The following is a 25,071-nucleotide window of genomic DNA, read 5'->3' as shown; positions in this document are numbered from 1 at the left end:
TGCCCTTAGATTCAAAAAGTGATCTTGGGCTTAAAAAGGTTGGAGACCACTGTACTATACTGATGGATCAATTATAGTTTCTGCAATAGCTACAATCAACTATATCTAAATTCATATATAAGAAATTATTAATCTGTGAAATATCTAAAGTAGGATTTATGAAAGCTAGAGATCCAGCTCTATTCAGTGTCTTCTTCTTAAAATGTAATTATATAAATAATTAAATGAAGTGCATACACTACTAGAAAATAATATTTCCTTTTAATGTTTTATTGAGTGGATAAAGCAGTTTTGTAGTATCACAATTAAATATCACAAATAGTATCACAGTATCACAAGTTTTGTAGTATCACAATTAGATTCACTAAGCTTTTAATACTGTATATGGTTTGCTCATTAAAGTTTAACAAGTAATAGTCTTATTTGTTTAAACTAGAAAAAGTATTTAATTGCATTTAATTAGAATAGAATAATTATTTAAATCCTGCCTCTTTGAATTAGAAGATGAGACTTAATATTTGCTTCTGCTTCTGCATAAATTATATATGTTACCTGTTTTAAGAATCTCAGACAAGCAACCAAGCATGCATGTCTATCTACAATCGTCTATATATGAATGTAGTGAGTACTATTTCTAATGAAGATATAGAAAACTAATTTTTTCTGCAGAGTTTTAGGGCATTTTATCTATCTACCCTGTCTATACTTTTTAATTTATCTCAGTTTCACGGCTGTTGCTTTGTATTCTAACTTGCAGCTTTATTTTTCAATTCTGTGAAGGATTTGAGGTGCAGTTTGTGTGAATAATTCCCTAGAAAAGGGCGTGATCCCACAATAGGACTGCTCAGTTGAACAGGGCTTACTCATGTAACTCCTGGGCAGGTCCTAAATATGTATTATAAAGGGAGGAGGTCACTACTCATTGTTCAAAGTATTCTTTACTTTAAAGTCAGCACACATCACTGGATTAATGTCAAAAGTAGTTAATGGCAGGTACAAAAAGTTTATGGAATTACCAGATTTTTTCTAAAAGATAGCAGGTTCCAGTACAGGAGAGCAGTATAAATGTACTTGATGTCCAAACTTTAATCTCCTTTCTCTCTTTCTTTAATCCATAACAGGTGCTTTTCCAGCAGGAGCTTTGTACGCCCGAAAAGACTTACTTCAGAGACCTACACATGTTGCCACCAAAACTTTCCAAGCGTTGCGTATATTTGTGAATGATGAGCTCCGTGAACTCTATGTAGGGTTGAAGATAGCTGAGAAGTTTCTGAAACCTGGAGGTCGACTTGTAGCCCTTTCTTTTCATTCACTAGAGGATCGTATCATCAAACGATTCCTTCAAGGAATAGATGTTTCAGAAAAGTTCAACCTTAACATAAGACAGAAAATAAGACAAGGACAAAAAAATTATTCAGAACAAGATGTGGAAGAATTCTCCAGTGAAAAATGCAACTCAAGGTGGACATATATACAGAAAAAAGTGCTTACTCCCCAGGCTGCAGATGTTCAAGAGAACCCAAGAGGACGGTCTGCCAAACTAAGAGCTGCTATTAAACTGTAAAATAAAATAAAATACTCTGATTTTCTCTTTATATTAAATATGCTTTTGTAAATTTTCATCATTCATCATGGTCACATTGAAGAATAAAAGGAAAGGAAATAATTGATATCTTAGGATAGAGTCTGACTTCTGTCGTCAGTCTTCAGTTTTAATTAAGCTGTGGAATTGAAACATGGAGCATCACGTGGTAAAGCAAGTCTAAATCAATGGGCATAACTAATATTATTAATTTCTTTAGAAAAACAGTTCTTGAAACATAAGGCTCAGGTATCTATAATAGCAACACTTGTATGTACAACTTAAACATATAGGGCTCTATCCACCTAGTAATCCACAACATAAACTCCCATTGAACTATTCCAACTTCAGTTCCACAATTGATCATGTTGTGCCTTATTGTTTGAACATATACATTCTTTAAAACAGCTAAAATTTGAAGTCTATTTAAAATTCTTGTATGAGAAACATCATAGATTGAAAATTAATATTGGCTCCTTTTACATCTTATTAAACAATTAATTTTTTTAAAAAATGATATAAAAAGTAGCTTAGGTTTCATCTACTTTAACTTCTTCCTCCCTTTACAAAAGAAAAAAGAAAAGAAAGAAGTGTTCTCTTTATTTGGACAATCAAAATGTGTGGCAGAATTTCACTTCTGATGAGTCAGTAGCTTGACCAACTAGAAGAGGAAACATGATTTCTGTCTCTGAATTTGAATGGTTATTACACTAGCTTGTAAAAGAAAACTGACTGGCTGCTTTTAAAACTCCAGACCTGATTCTGATGTCACCAATTTTATACTGGTGTAAGCTCAGTGACATCAGTACTTATTCCTGATTCAGACCTGAGCAAATGAGATCAAAATTGCATCTTCCATGTGTAATAAATTGAAATAGCAATATCCTAATTAATTCCTTTGGTAACATTACACTGATATTGGCAAATTTCTCATAAATACCCAGAGATATGACATTGGATGATGCAAATCACTGATAGGAAGTAAGAGATGAATAATAATAGACATGTTATACTTTTCTGAAAGTGTACTGTTTTTCCTAGTTTTTATTATACATAGTATTAAATATAAATACAAACATTCCACTTCAAATAATAATACTTAATGTTGACATCTGTTAGAAACAACAGACTGTATTTAAATAGATATTTTCCCCTCCAAACATTATATATGAATAGTTTAAGTTATTTTTGGTTAAAGTTGTACCTTGAACTGCATCCCCATTTGAAGTTTTTAAAAGATTTTTATGGCTGAAACATTTAGGTTCAGAACAACGTGGTGCCGTGCTGTGGTTCAGGTAGACGCACAGAGAGACATGCAATTGCAACAAAGGTAAGTGCTGCATTAATAATATCCCAAAAGAGTTATGGAAGAGTCAGTGCTGCTTCTAACCGTTTGCATAGGGGTATCTCCAAAATGCCAGCCCTTCCATTTCCATAAGTATGGTTGCTCATACCAATTGGGTCAATATATCATGAACATAGGGAGAACATATGTCCCACTGCAAATATTCTTTCAATCTGGCTTATTTTGTGCTCGCCTGGAGTTTGCCGAGTCCCATAAAAATCTCTGGGTGGGGTTAGTTGAAGCATGCTTGTGTATCTTGAACTGTTTCAGTTTCCCTCAGTAGATAGAGTAGCATACATTTGGATACCACTTTGAACACCTTGTTGTATTATGGTGCAAGTCGGGGCCCAGAGCACAGAGAGAATGTGGGGTTGCAACAAAGTTAAATGCTTATTCAGTAACAACCTTGAAGTGACATGGAAGAGTCAGCAGTATTTCTGGGGATAGTGAGGCCTAATATATTTTCTCTCAGATTAAGTTCTGTCCAGTACACAGAGAGGTAGTAGTGTATTTTAATTCCCTTACAATGGTGTGATCTAAATGTATTTCACTTGTGGAAAATACCACCTCACTGAAAATCAAACAAGACTTCTCAGAGGATGAAAATGCATATATATCTTTTCTGGAATTTTTACTTGCAACCTGAACAACATGCATTTCAACACAACCAAATGCAATGTCATACATCTAGGAACAAAGAATAGAGGCCACACTTACAAGGAATGCAGATATACTAAGAAGGTCTTGGGGGACATAATAGATATCCATTTGATCATGAGCTCCTAATATAATGGTATAAAGGGCAAACAGGATCCTCGTATGTATAAGCAAGACAATAACAAGTAGGAGTAGAGAGATGATATTACCCATGTACTAAAGTACTGTGTCTCTTTCTGGTGTCCACACATGAAAAAGGATGTTGAAATATTGGAAAGCATTCAAAAAGCAACTCCAAGAATGATTTGAAATCAGAAAAACATGCTGTATAGCAAGAGGCTTAGGAAGTTCAATCTATTTTGTTCACCTAAAAGAAGGATAAGAGGTCACTTGATCAAAGTCTGCAAATACCTACATGGAGAAGAGAGAGCTTTTTAATCTAGCAGAGAAAGGCATAGCTAGCTGAAGCTAGCCAAAGGTGCACATTTTAAACTGTGATGTGTTTAACCATTGGAAGAATATTCCTAGGGATGTGGTAAATTTTCCGTTATGTGAAATCTTCAAATCAAGATTGAATATCTTACTAAAAGTTCAAACAGAAAATATAGGTTTGATGCAGAGTTTATTGGGTAAGGTTCTTTATGTCTTTGTTGAAGGAGGGTCAGATTTAGATGCACATACTGGTCCCTTTCTGTCCTTAAAAATCTATGAATCTATGACAGCCTGATGAGAACATATCCTATTTTATTGTTATTGAATAGATTTTATTCAAACCTTTTGGGAGAAATCCTGGGCCAGTTGAAGTAATTTATGGTTTTATTGACTTTTGAATGGGTAAAATCCTGGTCTCACTGAAGTCAATGGGGGTTTTGCCATTGACTTGAATAGGGTCAGGATTTTGCCCTTTCAGTTTTGTAACTGAAAGCATTTTTAATTATTATAAAGACTAACATCACCTGAACTGTCTAACTTCAAGATATTGTGGTTTTCTAGAAAAATGTTTATATTTACCTTTTGATATTAATTTTGCTGCAGTACACATGTTCACTAAGTCACATAATCAGTTTTATTCATTAAAAAATTAAAGGCTCGATCCTGCAGTCCATATTCAAGCAAAGAAAGGAATGCGTGTATTAATCCATTTTTGTGTTTGTTGTCCATTACTTTGGATAAATTACAGTCAGTCATTTGCAAACCTATTTACAGAGTTACTAATAGTTTGGTGAAATTATAACCTAAAATGTCAATATTTATCCATAGTAATTACACTGTGGTATCTGAAATACTTCACAGAGTAGCAGTCATGTTAATCTGTAGCTACAAAAAGAACAGGAGTACTTGTGGCACCGTAGAGACTAACAAATTTATTTGAGCATAAGCTTTCATGGGCTACAGCCCACTTCATCGGATGCATAGAATGTAACATATAGTAAGAAGTTATACATACAGAGAATATGAAAAAGTGGAAGTAGCCATACCAACTGTAAGAGGCTAGTTAATTAAGCTGAGCTATTAGCAGCAGGAGAAAAAAAATTTTGTGGTGATAATCAAGGTGGCTCATTTTAGACAGTTGACAAGAAGATGTGAGGATACTTAACATGGGGAAATAGATTCAATATGTGTAATGACACAGCCAATCCCAGTCTCTATTCAAACCCAAGTTAATGGTATCTAGTTTGCATATTAATTCAAGCTCAACAGTTTCTTGCTGGAGTCTGTTTTTGAAGCTTTTCTGTTGCAAAATTGCCACCTTTAAGTATGTTACTGAGTGACAAGAGAGGTTGAAGTGTTCTCCGACTGGTTTTTGAATGTTATGATTCCTGATGTCAGATTTGTGTCCATTTATTCTTTTGCGTAGAAACTGTCCAGTTTGACCAATGTACATGGCAGAGGGGCATTGCTGGCACATGATGGCATATATCACATTGGTAGATTTGCAGGTGAACGAGCTCCTGATGGTGTGGCTAATGTGATTAGGTCCTATGATGGTGTCATTTGAATAAATGTGTAGACAGAGTTGGCATTAGGCTTTGTTGCAAGGATAGGTTCCTGGGTTAGTGTTTTTGGTGTGTGGTGTGTGGCTGCTGGTGAGTATTTGCTTCAGGTTAGGGACTGTCTCCTCACTTACAGGTGCCACAAGTACTCCTATTCTTTTTGAAATACTTTAGTTTCTCTATTCCTGGAGACAAAAAGGGGAAACCATGCTATTTCAGAAACTACTATTTGTAAATTCCTGCTTTTTAATAGCAACCATAGAACAGGAGGCTTTCTATGCTCCATTTTTCCTAGAATGGTGCTGGTTTTATTTACTATAAATCATATATATTACAATGGTACCTAAATATTCCTGTACAGACATATTGGAAGACACATGGTTCTACTCACATGGCTTATGCTCTAAGGAGACAAAGCAAAAGAAAGAAAAAATTGGGAAAGGGTTACAGCACATAAACATTGGCATGGCTTGTTAGATCCATGTTGTTGGCTTTATTATTATAATCTAAAGTAAAGAAATAGCTAAATGTCAGTGTTGACTCATTTATTGTAGGTGTTAAGTAGAAGTGCGTCATGGAGGGGAAGGGGTTCTGAATGAGGAGAGAGTAGTAACTTTACACAACAATTGGTTGCCATTATTCCATTTTATGCTTAGTTCCGGAGATGGTATTAAAGGATTCATTCTTGCATTTCTTGAGCTCCCAAACTTCCCAGGGCAGGGCCTTCAATGAACTTTGACAATTTATACCAGCTGAGGATATGTTTCATATTCAACTACATATGTACATTGGGAGACCATGAGAGATTATTGTTTGATCCAGGTGTGTGGGTGTTTTTACATGTAACTTACTTACACTGTTATGCGTATAATTATGTCAGGAGAATATTTAGATGTCAGTGCACAGATCGTTGTGTACTGCACACTGAAATTAAAAATATATCTCATAGACTAAATAAGACCACAGTGACATAGCTAATATCTTAAAAATCATTTAAGTGGCTTTAGAAGAACGTTCTTTTTACCTGGATGGGAGATAAACAGGGCAGGAGGAAATAGTTTGTTTCATTAAAAATATAAGTTAAATGCAATAAAACTGAGCATTAGCTCATAGTAAATCAGTTTATGGTAAGGGTAACTTTGATAAAAATACATTTTATCAAAAACACCTATAATACTACTTTGTTCTATTTTCCCTTTCGTTCACTGTCTATTCTTGATGTGCTACAAAAGTGATTCTCAACCTTTCCAGCCTACTGTACCCTTGCAGGAGTCTCATTTGTCTTGAGTACCTCCAAGTTTCACCTCACTTAAAAACTACTTTCTTACAAACTCAGACATGAAAATACAAGTGTCATAGCACATTAGTACTGAAAAATTGCTTATTTTTTCATTTTTACCATATAATTATAAAATAAATTGATTGGAATATAAAAATTGCACTCACATTTCAGCGTATAGTATACAGAGCAGTATAAACAAGTTCTTGTCTTTATGAAATTTTAGTTTGTACTGACTTCACTAGTGCTTTTTATGTAGCATGTTGTAAAACTAGGCAAATTCACTAGATGAGTGAATGTACCTCTTAGAAGACCTATGTGTTCCCCTGGATGAGAGCCACTGTGCTAGAAGAAACAGCAGAATGATGTACTATATTTTATATATATATATGTATTTTAATAATGGGAGATATACCAATTTCCTAGAACTAGAAGGGACCTTGAAGGGTCATTGATTCCAGCAACCTGCCTTCACTAGCAGGACCAATTTTTATCCCAGATCCCCAAGTGGCCCCTTCAAGGATTGAGCTCACAACCCTGGGTTTAGCAGGCCAATGCTCAAACCACTGAGCTATCCCTCCCCCATGCATATGAGTGAGGAACAGTGATTTTGTATGCATAATTTAAGGCAATGGTGGAACTAAATCTGGATCTTCAAATCCAGATCCATGTTTACTTTTCCCTGCCTCTATACATTTAGAATTGTTATAGTATTTCAAATTCTATTTTTTGACATTTCAGTTTGTGTAAGATGATCACAGACTGAATGAAGAAAGCAGAATCTTTTCGTCCTCAGAGAGGTATAATAATAAATTATCTGCCAGTTATTAATCAGCATGCTATTTAATATTTCTGCTTTATATAAAATATTCTGTTTTATAACGTATGCCTTACTATTCATAATGCTGTCATTATATCATTGAAGAATAGCATAAAAAGTGCATTTGTTATTCAACAGAAGTCTGGGGTAAAAAACATTTACTGCCTAGGAATTTGTTACTGTACCAGCCTTGCCAAGTCAAAAAAATGTAAACAAAGTTTAATTTTCATTTTGTTCTACCCTGATCTTCGGGCAAACAATTTACTTGAGACTTTTAGAAGTTATTTTGATAGTTTACATTGCATACAATCAAGAACAACTGAAGGATTTTTTTATTTTTCTAATATTATTTTGAAAATTAATAAATTTGACAATAAATTGTTACAGATGTTTCTTTAAAATGCAAAACTGGAAATACAGCTCCCTCTATCTTCCTTGGGAATATGTAAGTTTTTTGCTTCTTTACCTGCAAATTATCATGAGTACTGTTTCACTTTTAGAGGTGGGCAATTAATTACTGATTGTTATCACAAGAAAAAACAAGACAAACACATGTAGGTGCCTTTCTATACAGGACTGTTTTGTTTTTTTAACTTATTGTATCCGGAATTGAAAAAGACGAAGGTCACATAATAAATGAGAGCTGTTTTGCCACCCAAAAATCCTTCAGTTAAGGTGTCTAACTCAGAAGGCCAAAAACTAAGGTACTCAATAATAATCACAAGGCCCAAAATAAACTAGATAGAATATATACATCAGTGAAAATGTCTAGCCACTTTTTAGTAGATGTCACTAAAGAAGTAACATTGGAAAATTTGTCTTTTTCTATAATGACCATTGGCATTTACAAGTGAGGCATTTTTATGTTGCTGGAAGCATCCATGTAAACAGCAGCATATTAGGGCACATGACTGATTTTGAAATCAAAATAAATGGCACATAATGAGATACATCTTAGAACACTCATTTAATTCCAAAATATCTGATCAGGGACTTATGTGTCACTGTACTCCTGTGTCAGATATTTGATGTCAGAAAAGAAACATTTTGGGCAAATCACACCCTACAGAGATGTGGTTGTAGCAAAAGCAATGTGAGCGGTTTCCATTGTACTTTCTCAATTTCAGCTTATGTGTCATTTATATTTGCAATTAATAGTAGTAATCAGAATAACGTACTAACTTCATCAGTTTTGTGAAACTTATTAAAAACCAATCACTGCAGAACCAAAAAGAGATTAAAAGAATAGCGTCAAGAAGTTTACGCTCAAAATATTGAGCAAGCTAAATGATTTCTTGTATTACAGAAAGATAGCAGTCTTTCCACAATTAAAGTTGAAACCAATTTTCTATTTTAAGCCATGTTTTCTGCATATCACAACCCCAAATCCTTCTAATTTCTGGATTTCTTTTTCATTTTAAAAGCCCAGGAAATTCTAAATTAAGTTGACAACTTCAAATATGCGCTTACATTTTTTATGATATGATTGTACTGTTAAAATTAAGGTAAAACCACCTAGAGTATACAATAGGCACTTTTCTGTTCTTGTAGTTCTTAATAGGAATTGTTTATCTGCTGCATCCACAGGTTCAGCTGATTGCTGCTCCCACTGGCCTTGGTTCGCAACTCCAGGCCAATGAGGGTGGCGGGAAGCAGCGCAGGCTGAGAGATGTGTTGGTTGCCGCTTCCTGCTGCCTCCATTGGCCTGGAGCAGCGAACCGTGGCCAGTGGGAGCTGCAATCAGCCGAACCTGCGGATGCAGCAGGTAAACAAACTGGCCCAGCCCGCCAGGGTGCTTACCCTGGTGGGCCACATGCCAAAAGTTTGCCGATCCCTGTATTAGATATTCAATTCAATGATTCCATAGAGTTTAAAATCATCAGATTTTGGTGTAGACCCATTCATAGGCTGACCCCGCTCTTTAATGCATCACTTTTTTACCAAAAATATTTGGCCCATGAACAAGTATATACGGTAATTTAATGTTCGCACTAGCGATACAGAATAAACATTGACTACTGAATAGGGCTAAGGAATATCACACTCCTTTTAAAATATATTAACCTGGTCAACTTCCAACCATTTTATTACAGGTTCATGAGTTTGATGATCCTTCCTAAAGATATGTCCACCTTTTGTCTGTCTTAATTTCAAAACAAGACTTTGCATTAAACAGTTCTTTCTTTTGTCCTAAACAATTTTAGTAATTTTATTATAACAGTTCTATATTTAAAATCAAGGACCAGCTCCATGCTGCTCAAGTTAGCATATCAGATTCAATGTTGATAGTTCTTGGGATTTTATTGCAAGTCTAGCTATAATTGCCCTTTTTCTTCTCCTGTAGGCATGCCAATACATGGAAATCTCATCTGTCTGTAAAAAATAGAGTAAGTTTCTAGTTCTTGTGCTTGCAGAAAAAATCTTGAAAATGTGACCCAAGTATGTCCTAAAGACTCACATACGAAATAAAAGAACCCCAAATGTATAACTTAAAAAAACCACAACCCTCATGATTTTTAAGCCAACCTTATGATTTTTTGAGTGAAGCTCATGATTTTTGAATGTGTGGGGTTGGCAATGCCACAGAATTAAAAATAACATTTTAGGGAAATAATATGTGGGTACTTGGGCAGTTGCCCATTTCTGAATGCTCCTTTGCCTATTAACATACTTGTTCCCTACTGGACTGTTCATCTGCAGCATGGGTCCCAGGTCACTTGGTAGAATCATCGGGCATATTTCACACAATCAATTTCCCGCCATTGGGCATTGGTGCACCTCAGTCTTTTCTTTTTTCTCCCCCTGTAGCACACAGAGCTTAGTCTCCTGAGGGATCACAGTATATCAGGGTTGGGTAGGGACTTCAGTCTAATTCCAGCTGTTGAGCTCATTGCAGGGGTAACTGAATGGGGTTTAGTGTGCTAAAATGTGCAGTAACTCAGACTAGATGATCTGGTGAACGCTTCTACCCTTAAGTGCCATGAAACTATGTGCAGGATTTGCGTTAGAAAAATGTAACAGACAGTGGAAGAAAATGCAAAACCGTTTGTGTAATTTATCAGTTCTGTATATTCTGTTGTTTCTCTCATGCTATTCACTTGTACTGTTTCAGTTACTAAAGAACACAAGCATCAATTAATTAACAATTTAAATGGAATTTTTAGAAATCATGTAATTAGGAAAATGCCTGGATTAAATCTGAATGTGCAGTTAGGTACCTAATTATGATTAAAATGGTTGTACACTTACATAGATTACTAGCCCTGGGCCATCCCAGATGGTTTTATATTCATTTGTCTGTACATATTAGCTGCTCTTCTATGGCGCACCGCCTCATGGAATTTTCAAGCACTTAGCGCATCAGTTGTCATTGTTCATGCATAGGTTACAGATGTAGACATGCAACTTTTGTTTTAAAATTAGTCCACGGAATTTAAAAACAAAATGCAACACTTACGGTTTTCTTTCAATTGTTTTCCTATGAAATTGAGTCCTGAAGCAATATACTTAGGGGGAGCACCAGCAAAGTCTAGGAGCTCAGGTAAGAGTGAGCAGGAGGGTACCACAGGGCTCCTGGCCTAGGATAGGGGTGCTGCCACCCAGGGGTGGAGTGGCAGGAGAAAGGAGGACACAGGCCCACCTGACTCCACCGTGTCCCAGCCCAGGGCCCTAAGAATGGAGGAGTGGTCCACCACTAGGTCAACAGGGATCTGCCTGCAACACGCTGACCTAGTATCAAGTCAGTGCTCATCCACATGGTCATCTAGTTTCCCTGAGCTACTTCCTACTTCTCTGGGGTTTGGTGCCTCTATACCATGGGGTTTTCCTGTCATCTCGGGAAGCTCTGGCCAATTCTCAGGCAGCAACACTGGCGGCTCCTTGACGTCTAGGCTGGTCAGCGGCCCCAGGAGCTCTAGCCAGTCCTCAGGAGGCAGCCCAGGCAGCTCCTCTGCTGGCTCTAGCAGCAGACAGGATGCATCTGTCTCCCATGGCAGTTCCCGCTTAATCGAGCTGTAGGGCCCACCTTTTGTACTTCCACTTTCTGTTCAAACCTTTGTGGGGACATTCTTATGTAGATAAACCTGGCTTATATTGTTTCATAAGTTTGTAAGGCCAGAAGGGACTGCTTTGATAATTTAGTCTGGTCTGCATAACAGAGGCAGTAGAATTTTACCAAGTGATTTCTGCATCAAGCCCATAAACTTCTAGCTGAGCTAAATCCTATCTTTTAGAAAAACATCCAGCCTTGATCTGCAAATGTCAAATGACTGAGAATGCACCATATCCCTGAGTAAGTTGTTCTGGTGTTTAACTATGCTTACCGCTAAACTATCGGTTTAGCTTTTATTTGTTAGTTAAACATGCAAGATAAACTGATATAAGCCAAGTTTAAACTGATAAATACACATTCAGAAAATGGCAAGGGGTTTAACTAAGCTGGTTTAAAAATCACAACTTTAATTAATCCAATACAGCTGTGTTTGTAGACCAGGTCACAGATTACTCTTTAGAATGATAATAGCTGGGTCTCTATTTATTGCTTATCTCTCTTTCTATCCACCTATCCTATGGTTATCACTGTACCTCTTCCATTTTACTGTATTAGACAACCCTGTTCAACTTTTACTTGTTTAATTGTTAAGGTAGCTTTTATCATATTTTGAGTGGTCAGTGGTACAACTCCCACTCTCTTCAATGAGGGCAGTCTTAAGCCAGTGATGAACATTTGAACCCTCCTGTCCCCTATATACACACAATTAATGTGCCAGTTTGGGGCACTAACATTCTTCACAGCAGACTAAGGAAGAATTAAGATTGCAGATTCATGACATTTAAGGTAAATCACAGGTCTAGTGACTAACATACTAGAGTGGTAACCAGAAGATGTGGGTTCTGTTCCCAACTCTGCAACTGATTTCCTGTGTGACTTTGGGTTACTTACCTTAGCAAGGGGGTGATTATATCCCCATGCACACATTGGGGGTAGTCTGAAGCTAACTCTATCTGTTTTTATTAAAGTTTTTTCAGAACTTTACATAGAAGGTGCTACAGAAGGCAAAGTATTATTATTCACTTTCAGACAACGAGTCCTTGTAAGGGATTAGGTTGATGATGAATGGCAAATAAAATTTAATTATTTTTTTAATGGCTTATCAATAGAAAAAAAAAAAGCTGTCATTGAATTCCAAGGCACATTGTCTACTCGGCTACTTTCTTGTTGTGCCTTGTCCATGAATATATTTAACAGTTTTGTCAGGTCCCTGAGTATTATTTAAAAGGCTGTTTTCTGAGTGACAGTGGAGGACACCTGTAAAGCTACATAAAATCAATCTCCCATCAAACCTACAGATGTAATGTTGGCAAATACTAGGCTCTTTTTGTCCCACGTGGTTGGAGACTAGTAGAAGCTGAATCCTTTATGGGAAATGGTAATACAACCAATCTCTAACAGCTTGACGATGACTATTCATCAGTTCTTCTGAGGTTTAATCTACTGGAGGATTTATCATCTGTGGCAGATGTCTGTAAATACGCAAATGTTCATTTTCTGCAAAAATATTGTACTACTAACTGACAAGGGTGCTTATTTCTCCTGTCTTAGGGATGTCAGGGGTGCAGAGGAGTATTTTGAACTGAAAACTAGTCTGTTCTGTATGAAGTCTGCAAATCTGAAGGTTTGGAAATGTGTTGAATATCATCAGATAGGCTTAGGCTGGGAGTGTGAAAAGAAAAAGCTATTTCTAAGTGACTACATCCTAGATCTTCAAAGGTATTTCTGCACCTAACATGACTTCAGTGGGAATTAGGTACCTAAGTGCAAAATCCTTGGGACAGATCAAACCCTCTGTAAAAGGGCCACTCCTGACTCAGCAGGCACAGGATTAAGGAACAGCAGCCTGAGCTTCAAAATGTTATACACTACCACAAGGTACAGGAGTTATATTAGTGAATGAATACTGCTGCTCCCTCCACCCCCGACATCATTTGGCTAGTGGAAGCATGTAATGCAGGACCACTTTAAGATTTTCTTATGAGGCCTTTGCTTACCATGCAGGAGATCTTGGATAGAAATCCTGGGTAAGAATAGAGATTAGAGCTGGACAAAAACTGGGAAAATCCCCAATGAAGGTTTAATTAAATTCTGACTCATCTGGGGATTTGTCCATATTCACAATCAAAGTTGGTTAAAAATATTTTATTTCCCATGAAAACTTCTATATTTTATCAAATTCTAACACAGAAATATTTCAGATGAAAGCTGGTTGCCTCATGTCCCCATTCTCTATGGGCTGGGTTCCCTGGTTGGACTACATCTCCTATGGTTAGTATGGTCTCCCCTCTTGGAGAGGGAGTGTAGTGCATCATGGCAGGTGTAATCTGGTTGGAGAAATCTGCCTCTAGAAGAGAATGGGGACATGAGGCAATGAAACTACAACATGAAGCACTACGAAAGCATATGCAAATCAAAAGATTTCAGTTTACTTATGTTTGATTTTTCAAAGAAAAATCAAAATTTTCTGTGGAGACAAGACACTGTGAAAAATGTTTTGCTTCATTAAAACCCAATTTTTCATTGAAAAACAGACAGAAAAATGTTACCTAGTCTTATTCGCAGCCCCATTTTTTTGTTTGCTTTCCCACAAACATTAATGTGAGCATTCTTCATTCATAACAGTTTGGGGAGGAGCTGCTGTTCACGTGTTTGTGGGCAAACAAGCATATTTGTGCAAAGGTGCTCTCCCCACTGCTAAAGTGGATTGTCTTTGTGGGTTTGAGAAGTGGAGGTGGTCAGAGATTGTATAATACAAAAGGTGGTTTATGTCCTAATTTCCAGAGGTGTTGAGTGCTTGAAGCTCCTGGGGAAGTCAGCAGTAGCTGTGAGTGTTCAGCAGCTCTGAAGAACCAGTCAACAATAAATAAATAGACAACATGGATCAACCTGAACAACAACATGACTCCATCTCCTTAGATGTAAGAGGAGGAGGAGCATGTCATCCCGTAAACTGACAGCAACAATTTGCTCCTAAATAAGAAACTAATGCTGCAGCTTTGCTTGCAAAACATATATCAAGATCCGTTTGGTATTTAGCCTATTATTTAACTTGTCCACCAAGAAAACAAATATAACATTTTGTCATGATCAACATAAGTTTTAAAGATGACTTATGTGCAGAACCCACATCTTTCCCCGTCTCAGCACAGGGTTCCAAAGTTAAATATTTTTATGACATTTATATGTGCATTTTATTATATACAATGCTCATTAGAACTGGAGGGGTTTACTCTGCGCAGATTAGTATGCAATCAAATAAAAGTGCCACTTACCACAGTGGGTGGGCTCGGTGGAATAAACTTTGTCCACTATGTTTAGCTGGATAGAGCAATGCTCGCTAACCACAAAAATGTGTTTTCTGAACATTAAATTTGAAAAGGCAGGAATGTTTATTTCTTAACAAGCTTCACTCACCAAAGAATTGAAAACACTTGAGGGATGTAATTTATCTGAAGTCTTTTCAACTGAAATGTTTTCATTGGACCAGGGCATCTAAGCCTGTGCAGTGAATGAAAATTAGTTCATGCAAACAGCTATCAAGAGGAAGTTGTTATCCTTTTTTTAAAAAGCCAACACAATTTCATTAGTAGAAGAATTGATTTAGACCTGTATAATCTCCATTTTATAATTACAGACCAAAACAAAAAGCTGACCACTGGTATGTTTTATTATCCTTTTTTAATGTTGACGTGAGCCTCCAGTTTTACAATGCAGTTTCATAATTTCCTTTCATTTACCCTAAGTGCCTGCTTTGGGAAAGTTTCCGTTCTTTGAGAATTGGCACAGGAGCTAGTTTAACATGTTTCTGAGCAAAACCTATTATTTTCTTTTGTCATCTTGACAGAGAACAAAATGCAACCATGTTTCACCGGTTATGTCTTCCCTTCCTTATTTACAACAGCTTGCCTACGGCATTGAAAATAAGTCTGTTAACACCTGTATAAGTAGATTGCTTTCTGTAGGGCTCAAGGTCTGTATTTAAAAATCTGCTTTTGGTCCTTTTGACTGTATGAGAACATCCTAGACTCCTTATTTATAATTATATTAGACATTTCCAGTGTAGCATTCACAGTAGTGGTAAAGCTCCATGTGTTCTCAAAACTGAAGTACTGCCCTCATGGAATAACTCATAGGAAGTAAACTATTTATTTCTAAACAAAACAGAATATGTATTCCAAGATTAACATTAGCAGTAACTTTGTGCAATTCATTCCCATGTTATATAGGAAAATCAGTTATCTGAAATGTAAAGATAACCAATTAGGAAATATTGTACTGTAGAAGGTAGAAGAACTGCTGTAGCATTGAACACAGATTAATGATGTAAGCAAATGCTTGCAAATTGAATGTTGGTTGAGTACTAAGCAGTGGAGTACTAAGTGGAAATCTTCATTGGTTAGAGTGTCGCCTTAAGAGCCAGGGCTTTGGGTTCTACTCCCGGCTTTGTTACTGTCTCACTCTGTAGCCTCGGTGAAGTCATTTAGGTACTGAAGGTTAGCAACTTCAATGCAGATTGAAGATCCTAAATAAGCAGCTTGATTTTTCAGAGGTGCTGAGCACTCACAGTTTCCACTCAAGGCAAGTGAAAAATATAAAATTTTAATTTCCAAACACAGAGTCCTAATATTTTTCTGACACTTCAACCCACTCCACCTTTTGTGTTATTTTGTTTAGTCATATTTGTTGACCAGGAAAAAGTGGTTCATAAATATTGTACAGTAAATACTAAACATGATTCTAATTGCATGTAGCTGTCAAGTCATCTGAAAACAAATCCTTCGTTAGTGTAATTGGACCACAACTCCTGCCTGCAGACTTGACATAACAACAGCATTCTCCATGGGGTATCTTTTCTTTAATTCAGTCTCAGTGCATGTGCTACATTACCTAAGAATGAAGACAATCACCATTTGATTTGGTAGTTTTGTTATTTATGTGAAAGTTAAATAGTATAGTAATATGAGCAAAATATAAGTTGAAGACAGAAGGATCAATTAATGGCGTCTGTTAACAAGGGTACTAATTGTTGGGGGTCGGGGTTATGATGTTGACACTTGGTCCTTTGGATATAGACTGGGACAGACAATTATTTTCACATAGGTCACCAATATTTTTATATTATTGTAGCACCTACAAGCCTTGGTCATGGACCCAGATCCTATTGTGCTAGGTTCTGTACAAACACAAAACAAAAAGACTGTTCAGATTTACAGCCCAGCCTGCCATGCACTACCTCACCCTAGCCTGCTGTGTACCATCCTTGTGGACCCACTGCACTAAAAGTTCTCTGGTGCAGTTTGATCTACTTCTATTTCAAAGTGGGGTAGTTCAAAGAACTTTTAGTGCACAGTAGCGGGGTCCACACAGACACTAAGTATGTGGCAGGCTAATACAAGATAGATTCATGCCGCAGCCTGCTGTGTTCTAACTTTTCATTTAGATAACCCTCCTCCCTCCAGCCCCGAGAGCGTACAAGTGAAGTATAAGATGTGATACTTCAGAGGGATGCAGACAAACCAAAGGGAGAGGGCAAGGAAACAATGAGGGCTGGTCTACACTCTGGGGGGAAATCGATCTAAGATACACAACTTCAGCTACATATATCAAAGTATCTTAGATCGAATTACCTACCATCCTCACGGCGCGGGATCGATGTCCGCAGCTCCCCATGTCGACTCCGCTACCGCCGTTCGGGTTGGTGGAGTTCTGGGATCAATAGGATCTCGTTCGGGGATTGATATATCATGTCTAGATGAGACGCGATATATCGATCCCTGAGAAATCAATTGCTACCTGCCGATATGGCGGGTAGTGAAGACGTAGCCTGAGACAATATTGGTCAGCATGATAGATGGGTCAAACAGCCCTCATATGGTAACACCTTCCAGTCAGTGCTAATGCAGAGCTGAAATGTTGTTTCTCCCTACTGCCCATCATCAGTGCTATGCTCTGTGATGACCATTTAGTTGAAACAGCAGCATAAACTGATTCTCCACTGCCCTTGTCCCTTGTGTGGACATTTATACCTGTGTTGGTTAGGAAATGGTAATCATTTTCAGTCCAAAAATTGTATAGATGGAAGACATCGTGGGTTTAAAAAACAAACTGCAGATGTTTTTCTGATTTTAGGACAAAAACATTTTTTCAGTTTTTGTTTTTCATTGAAAAGCAAAGTTTTCACAAGAAGCGAATATGTGAAAATGTTCAGTTCCCAGCAAAGGATAATTTGTTTAATAATTTTAGTGAAAATATTTGACCACCTCATATGCAAAGTAGATGTAAAACATTTGTGGGCTAATGTGATAGCTTTTAACACCCACTTTATCCAGGTGTGAATGGCCACACAAGGGGCAGTGCAACAGAGAAGGCCTGGAAAGTTTGATCTCAGGTCATACACGCTGTGGGGCCTGGTTCTCCTTCTCTTTACTTGCATCACTTTTGCACTGGGATATTGCACAGACCTCAGTGAAGTTACTCCTGATTTACACCACTGTAAGTGAGGAAAGAGTTGAGATGTGCAATTAGCATGATATCTAGAAATTATCTTAGGCATTTCCAGTGTGCCCATCCCCATGGTATCTAGATATATTATCCACAGTTTACTTGATAATGGCCTTGACACCTAGTGCAGAAGTGAATGGAGAAATGCAAATGTGTCAGTAATACAGCATAGGAACACTTCCTATATTATCTGCGTAATTTACAGAGCCATTGGCATGAAGTTCAGCATGCTCTTATCTCTACAATTTGTCACCTGTTATCTTTATTTTCTTGTTCTGTATCTCACCAAAATCTCAACTTCCCATCCTACTGCCTTAGGCTACTAGTGTTATACAAAATTCTGAACTGAAAACAATCTGAAAGATGAGAAAAATGAAAATAGCACAAATGTGAAGTGCCTTAGTAACAGCTTCTTCCATAGGTGACACGGGCAGATGTCATAGGATTGGGGCTGTCAGGTTGTCCTGCAGTGGCTCAAAGTGCATGTACCAACCTCAGGGCAGACTGTTAAGAAGCATAGCACAAACCCCAAATTGGTTGTGAGTCTATACTTAGATTTCCTCAACCAAGTATCAAATGTAAATTCCTGGGAACTATAACAGCCTTAACATGGAGTCACAGACAGTCCCCTTGGGTACTCTGATCTATCTTGCAGCCCAGGTAAGCTTACCTGTGTGATAGATGGTTCCTTACACCAAAGATTTCAGCAATGTGCAGGTGATGCCCAGACCCAAAAGATTTACCTCAGGTCATTTGCACCTTAGATCTCACACCAGAGACAATGCTTGAAGCCAATCCTATAATAATTTATCTAAAGATTTTTTAACTAGGAAAAGAAAATGAGAGTTATTAACAAGGTTAAAGCAGGTAAACCTATATATACACACATGAATTCCAATCTTAAGTTTCCAGAATAACAGAAAGTTCTATAATAAGCAAAGTCTACGTATCCTTTAGGGGTAACCCAGGCCAAGCACTGGAAACCTTTGGCTTATGCATAATTCTTGGCCCTCAGAGTCCAAGCAGCATAAAACATACAGTTCCTCCTTGTTAGGGCTTTTTATTCCTTCCCCAGGCCTTCTTCGAGTTGCAAATTCAGCTGTTGGGAGGAATTCATTTGCACATCTCTTCACGGGACAGGAAGGGGTGAAGCAACCAACAAAGTCTTTTTTACCCTGATGTTCCACAACAGTTTGTCTGACGTTGACGGGTCTCCCTTGTTGGGCAAGATCCAGACAATGCATGTATAGGAGTTGCCTCCCTTACCCTTACCTTGACTCTGGTTATGGACATTTCTTCTCTAATTGGGACCTCACCTAGGAAACCTATGATTGAACATCTCAACAAGATTTGGCTCTCCATATAAATGTGCAGGAGTTGTGGGCTATTCATCTGGCCAGTCAGGCTTTTCTCCCTCACATCAAGGAAGACACTCTACAAGTCCTCTCAGAGAACACTGCATTGATGTTCTATGTGAACAGAAAAGGCGGAGCCAGATCAGACTGTCTATATCATCTTTGGGATACATCTTTGGAAGTTTTGTTTCACCGATGCAATACATTTCAAAATCTCGCACCTTCCTGGTGTTTAGAACAACTTGGTGGATCACCTAAGCATATTATTCAGCAGAGATCAAAAATGGTCTCTCAGGCCAGATATTGTGAGATTCATTTTTCAAAACTGGGATGTCCCTCCTATAGACCTGTTTGCTATTTGTCTCAATTGAAAGTTCCTTATTTTTTATTCCAGAACAGGTCTCAGCCATTAGTCTCTCACAGACACTTTTTTACTATCTTGGAAAGATGAACTGTTGTGTGCCTACCCTCCCACTCTGCTCCTTCCCTGGTTCAGGCTCAAGCAGGATCATGCTCACATGATCCTAATAGTACTGGCATGGCCTTGCTAGCATTGGTTCTCTAGTCTGCTGAGCCTCTAAGCCATGGCTCCTTTGACACTACTTACAGAACCTGAACTGAACTCCCAGAACCACTGTCCCCTATGACTTTTCAACACAGCTTCTCTCCATTTTAGGGCCTGGATGCTCCATGGTTAATTCTTCAGGATGCAGAGTGTTCAGGGAATGTGAAAAATGTTCTCCTGAATAGCAGGAAGACATCTACTAGATTACTTACCTGTTGAAGTAGAAACACTTATCCTTATGGTTAAAATAGAAGGGTGTTTCGCCAGTCCAGGCCTCTATCCAGCATATTTTTGACTATTTGTTCCAGCTGAAATAACAAGACCTATCAGTTAGTTTCTTCAGAGTTCCCCAGGCAGCTGTCTCCGCTTTCCCCCTACCAATTGCAGACCACTTTGCATATTTTCTAATCTGATGTCAATCAGATTCTTAAAGGGTCTGAACAGGTTATATCCCCATGTCATGGATCCCATTCTTCCCTAGGCCCTAAATCTGGGGTTAACAAGGCTGATTTGTCTACCCTTTAAAATGATGGCTATCTTCTCTATGCTACTTCTCTCTAAGAAAGTTGATTTTTGGGTAGCTCTTACCTCTGTGACAGGGGTAGTGGAGTTACATGCATCGGTAGCTGTTCCTCTTTACACAGTTTATTTTAACAAGAACAAGGTTTAGTTACATCTGCATCTAAAATTCCTGTCTAAAGTAGTTTTGGAATTCCACCTCAATCAAGCCATATACAGACTCACATTTGTTCTTAATCTCTGTTCTCATAAGGATGAGGAAAGGCTCCATAACTGGATGTTAGAAGGGCTGTTGGTGCTTACATGGACAGAACCAGGTCTTTTAAGTCATTATCACAGTTGTTCATCTCAGCTGTGGGCAGGATGAAAGGCTTTTCAGTCTCAGTGCAGAGAGGTTTCATCCTGGATTTTGTCCCACATATGCCTGTGCTATTGCATTGCCCAGTATACCCCCTCCAACCAGGGTGGACTCTACACTCTCATGCAGATTCCACAGACATTTTTAGCAACTTGGTCTTCAGTACATACTTTTACTTCTCATTGTGCTAATCTCAGCATTCCAAATATGATGCCAAGTTTGGAAGAGTAATTTTTCAGTCCTTGTTCAGGTAGACTCCAAAACCTACCTCCAGTTTGAACAGCTCGTTAATCACCTGAAATGAAATGGATATGTACAATCACTTAGAGAAGAAAAAAACCTGGTTACTGTTTTGTAACCTTTGTTCTTCAAGACATGTTGCAAATGTCCATTCTGTGACCCAACCTCCTTTCTCTCTATATGGTGTCTGTCTCATAAGAAGGAACTGAGGAGAGTCTGAGGTGGTGCTGCTTTTTATACCATTGCACAGCAGCATGAGGCAGCAGAGGCCTGCATGTGTTGCCTCAACAGAACCCAAAAGGAAAAGTCTTCAGTGCCAGTGCTCTGGATGAACAAATACCTGAAGTGGAATGAACGTGTGTAACACATCTTGAAGACCAACAGGATAGTGGCTATTGCTTTCTTTGATCGTGTGGATATATTGTCAGTGCATGTTACTTAGCTGAGCAATCTGGCAACTTGCCTTCATGCTACTCAGTGGAATCACATAAGTTGGAGACAAAATATAGGTAAGAAGTTATTGGGTCTGTTCCTGCTCTCGTCTCTCTCTCCTATTGTCAGAATAAAAAAGCAAGAAGCATCACAATCCTCCCCTCCGTCAGAAAACCAGAGACTCTTTCCCTAGCAGTTGTGATTTTTTTTAAAGAACATTTGTTAACATCTGTATTTCAGCTATTGTGTCACACGCCTGTCATTTGTCTGAGAGAGTGATGAATGTATAAATGGGGTTGGGAAGAATGAAGATGAGTCTGGATGAGTAACTAACTGCTGAAGATGATTAATGGAGTAACTCAACTATTCTTTTCATAAGTCATGTATTGGCAGACACATTGTTATCACTAGAAAGGGTGCCTTGCTTTACACAGCTTAATTTTTTACAATTTACTTAGCATATCAGAGGCCAGAAAGAGGTTCCAGTCCCTACTGAGTTCTCTCCTAATGTGTAGCAGAGTGGTGTCCCCATTTACGCATGTGACTGGTGCTGTGGAGGAAGATGGATTATGGTAAGTCATCAAGAAGTGCAAACAAGATTAGAAAGTGTTCCATGCTCTAAAGACGCACTCTTCATTTCATAATGCTCTATTGTATACATGCTTCATACTTTTAATAGACCCACAGACAGCTGTTTTCTGAGAGTCACTACCGAAAAGTCCATTTGAGTCACACACATGAAAAATGCAGGCTTTGCCTTCCTATTCACTGAGTAGGCTTGTGTCCATTGTTCTTTCCCCTGGCTGTTACTTAACAATATGCCAGCTCCTTCCACGAGAGAGCTCTGAATCAGTGCTTACATCCTATTGCCTTTGAACTATTCTTGTTCTGAATGTCAGTTTGGAGATTTAGAAGAGTTTATTAAGAGATTTATTTGAGAAAGTCAGACTATTAGGTACTTTTGATATTTGGTTCCATACTGGAAAGGGCACTTTCATTTAGAACACAGAACAGTTTGAGACTTGCTATTTTAAAGTCAATAATGAATTAAACCTCATCGAAGTCTTGGCGATTCACCTCAGATAAGCACCCAGAAGTTCAGGTGTTCAACCTCTCTGTTGCAAGCAAGCTGTAAAATTGGGCTGGGAATCATATGGGAACATATTTTTCTTTTGATGTTTCCATTAATTAGTGCTTTAAATTAAGCCAGAAGTAGTCTGAAATCAGCCCCATAGTCTGATATTTCAGCATTTTTTATTTTAACTAGAACCCAGAAGCTGGAGAAATAGACAGCAAGAACTAGATTTTGAGAGATATTTAGGTGCCTAAAGATGCAAGTAGGTACCTAATGGGATTTTCAAAAGCAGCTAAGGGTGCCAAATTCCCATTGAAATCAGTGGGAGTTAGGCATAACATCAATGGAAGTTAGGCACCTAGTTGTTTTGGGGAATTCCACTTATTTGTAACTTTAGGTCCCTAAATATCTTTAAAAATCCGGCCCTAAGACATCCCCTGTGAGGCAATCTTAAGTGTCTTGTAGGTATGTTTGGGACCAAACCTGGGTGAAATGGTCCATCCCTAAAGCAATTTGGCCACCTTTGCAATTTGCCTGGAAACCTGAGGCAAATAACTTTCAACTTCAGATTCATGACGCTGGATAACATTTTGTGCCTGCACCTCTTCGGGGGTGAGTGTTTGAGGCTTAATTTCCATAGTTAATATTTGTCCAATGTTTTGAAGATGTACAGCGCTGTTATGTATGTAAGTAAATACTATGTACTATTTTGTTACTTAGTGCTGTCAATGAGGCAACATTTTCCAAGATCACACAGATCTAATATTTTAATGCATTGTAGCATATCCTCACCTACAGTAAAGCATTAGAGCTCAGTTGAAGTCAATGCAAATATAAATGAATGAATATTAGAAAATATACAGCATATACACGACTGTGCATCACATCTTGTCCTTGTAGTCATGCTATACATGTCCATTATAGCAGTTTGTGTGTTCTTCTTAAGGCACTCACTGTATGTTAGCTTCCAATGAGCTGCCCACAGTTCTTGTTAGCAATATAAAGGAATACAAATTAATATAGTTAAGGATTTTTCTGTTTTAATTCTGTATCTCCCATTCTCTTTTAATTACTGTACTAATGGGATGACCAGTAATGCACTTTGTAAAGTACCAAATAAGATACTGGTTTGTTTTTTTTCCAGAATATACTGGCTCTGTCTGAATGCACTGAGTTTCCACAAGGGAATCCATAATACATATTGGTATTTCATTATGTATCCAGATATGACTCTCATTTGTTTTAAACTGAAACAAAGCCACACACTATTAATTTTCATTCTAGACAACACTAGTAATTAACCACTGTATGCTAACAAGCTTTTTTATGTTGTACATATGGTACTATAATACCACTTTGTACGCCATTTCATTATTATTTATAGTTTATAGGCATTGTAGTAGCACCTAGATGCCTTTTCATTTTGGGGGGAGATTTTATTTATTCCCTTTTGTTTGTTTGTGCCAGTCGCAGACTGTAGATGTCTCAAACACATTAAAAATACAAAGTTCACCACCATACCAAATAAATCCTAAAAATCTTACAAACAGGCCTCATTCAAAAAAAGTAAGATAGCCATACAGGTTTGTTGTCATTGGCTATCAATCTGATAGCGGTGGTTACAGATAGTGAAAATTAAAAGCTACTAACACATTATAAAGCGTTTGACAATGCAATTGGCATTCCTCAATTGCTCTCTCGATTTTGCAGTATATTGACCATATTGTTGTCTGATATGTCAAAACGTAAGTCTGTGGGCAATGTGGGTTCTTGGCTATACATCAGGGAAGTATGATGTAACTCCAGGAGCATCATTATATGACATTATAAGCATGCCTGTCACAGTATCTATAGTTACATCAGGAGTGGCCAACCTGAGCCTGAGAAGGAGCCAGAATTTACCAATGTACATTGCCAAAGAGCCATAGTAATATGTCAGCAACTTCCTATCAGCTCTTCCATCCCACTCCCAGTGCCTCCCACCCATCAGCAGCCCCACCTATCGGTGCCTCCCTGCACCTCCTGATCAGCTGTTTTGTGGCATGCAGGAGGCTCGGAGGGGGAGGAGTGGGCACACCGCAGGCTGAAGAGAGGGGTGGGAAGGGGTGGAGGGCCTGTGGGGGAGGAGTGAGCACCCCTCAGCACATTGGAAAGTTGGCATCTGTAGCTCCAGCCCTGGAGTCAGTGCCTATACAAGGAGCCACATATTAACTTCTGAAGAGCTGCATATGGCTCCGGAACCACAGATTAGCCACCCCTAAGTTACGTTTTGCATGGCTTTTACTTTTACATGGG

At 38.1% G+C, this 25,071-nt stretch overlaps 1 protein-coding gene across 1 annotated transcript in view; it reads left to right on the top strand.

Annotated features, from left to right (window-relative positions):
• METTL15 (methyltransferase 15, mitochondrial 12S rRNA N4-cytidine) overlaps positions 1–8,061 on the top strand; it is a 195,754-nt gene extending 187,693 nt beyond the window's left edge. The window contains exon 6 of the mRNA XM_032780673.2: positions 1,122–8,061. Within this exon, the coding sequence (XP_032636564.1) occupies positions 1,122–1,564 (443 nt within the window). The 3' untranslated portion in view covers positions 1,565–8,061. The remainder of the gene's footprint in view (positions 1–1,121) is intronic.
• The last annotated feature ends 17,010 nt before the right edge of the window (positions 8,062–25,071 follow it).

Source organism: Chelonoidis abingdonii, chromosome 4 (genome assembly GCF_003597395.2).
Source record: "Chelonoidis abingdonii isolate Lonesome George chromosome 4, CheloAbing_2.0, whole genome shotgun sequence".
In the NCBI taxonomy this organism is placed as follows: domain Eukaryota; kingdom Metazoa; phylum Chordata; order Testudines; family Testudinidae; genus Chelonoidis; species Chelonoidis abingdonii.
This window is presented reverse-complemented; position numbering and strand designations above follow the sequence as displayed.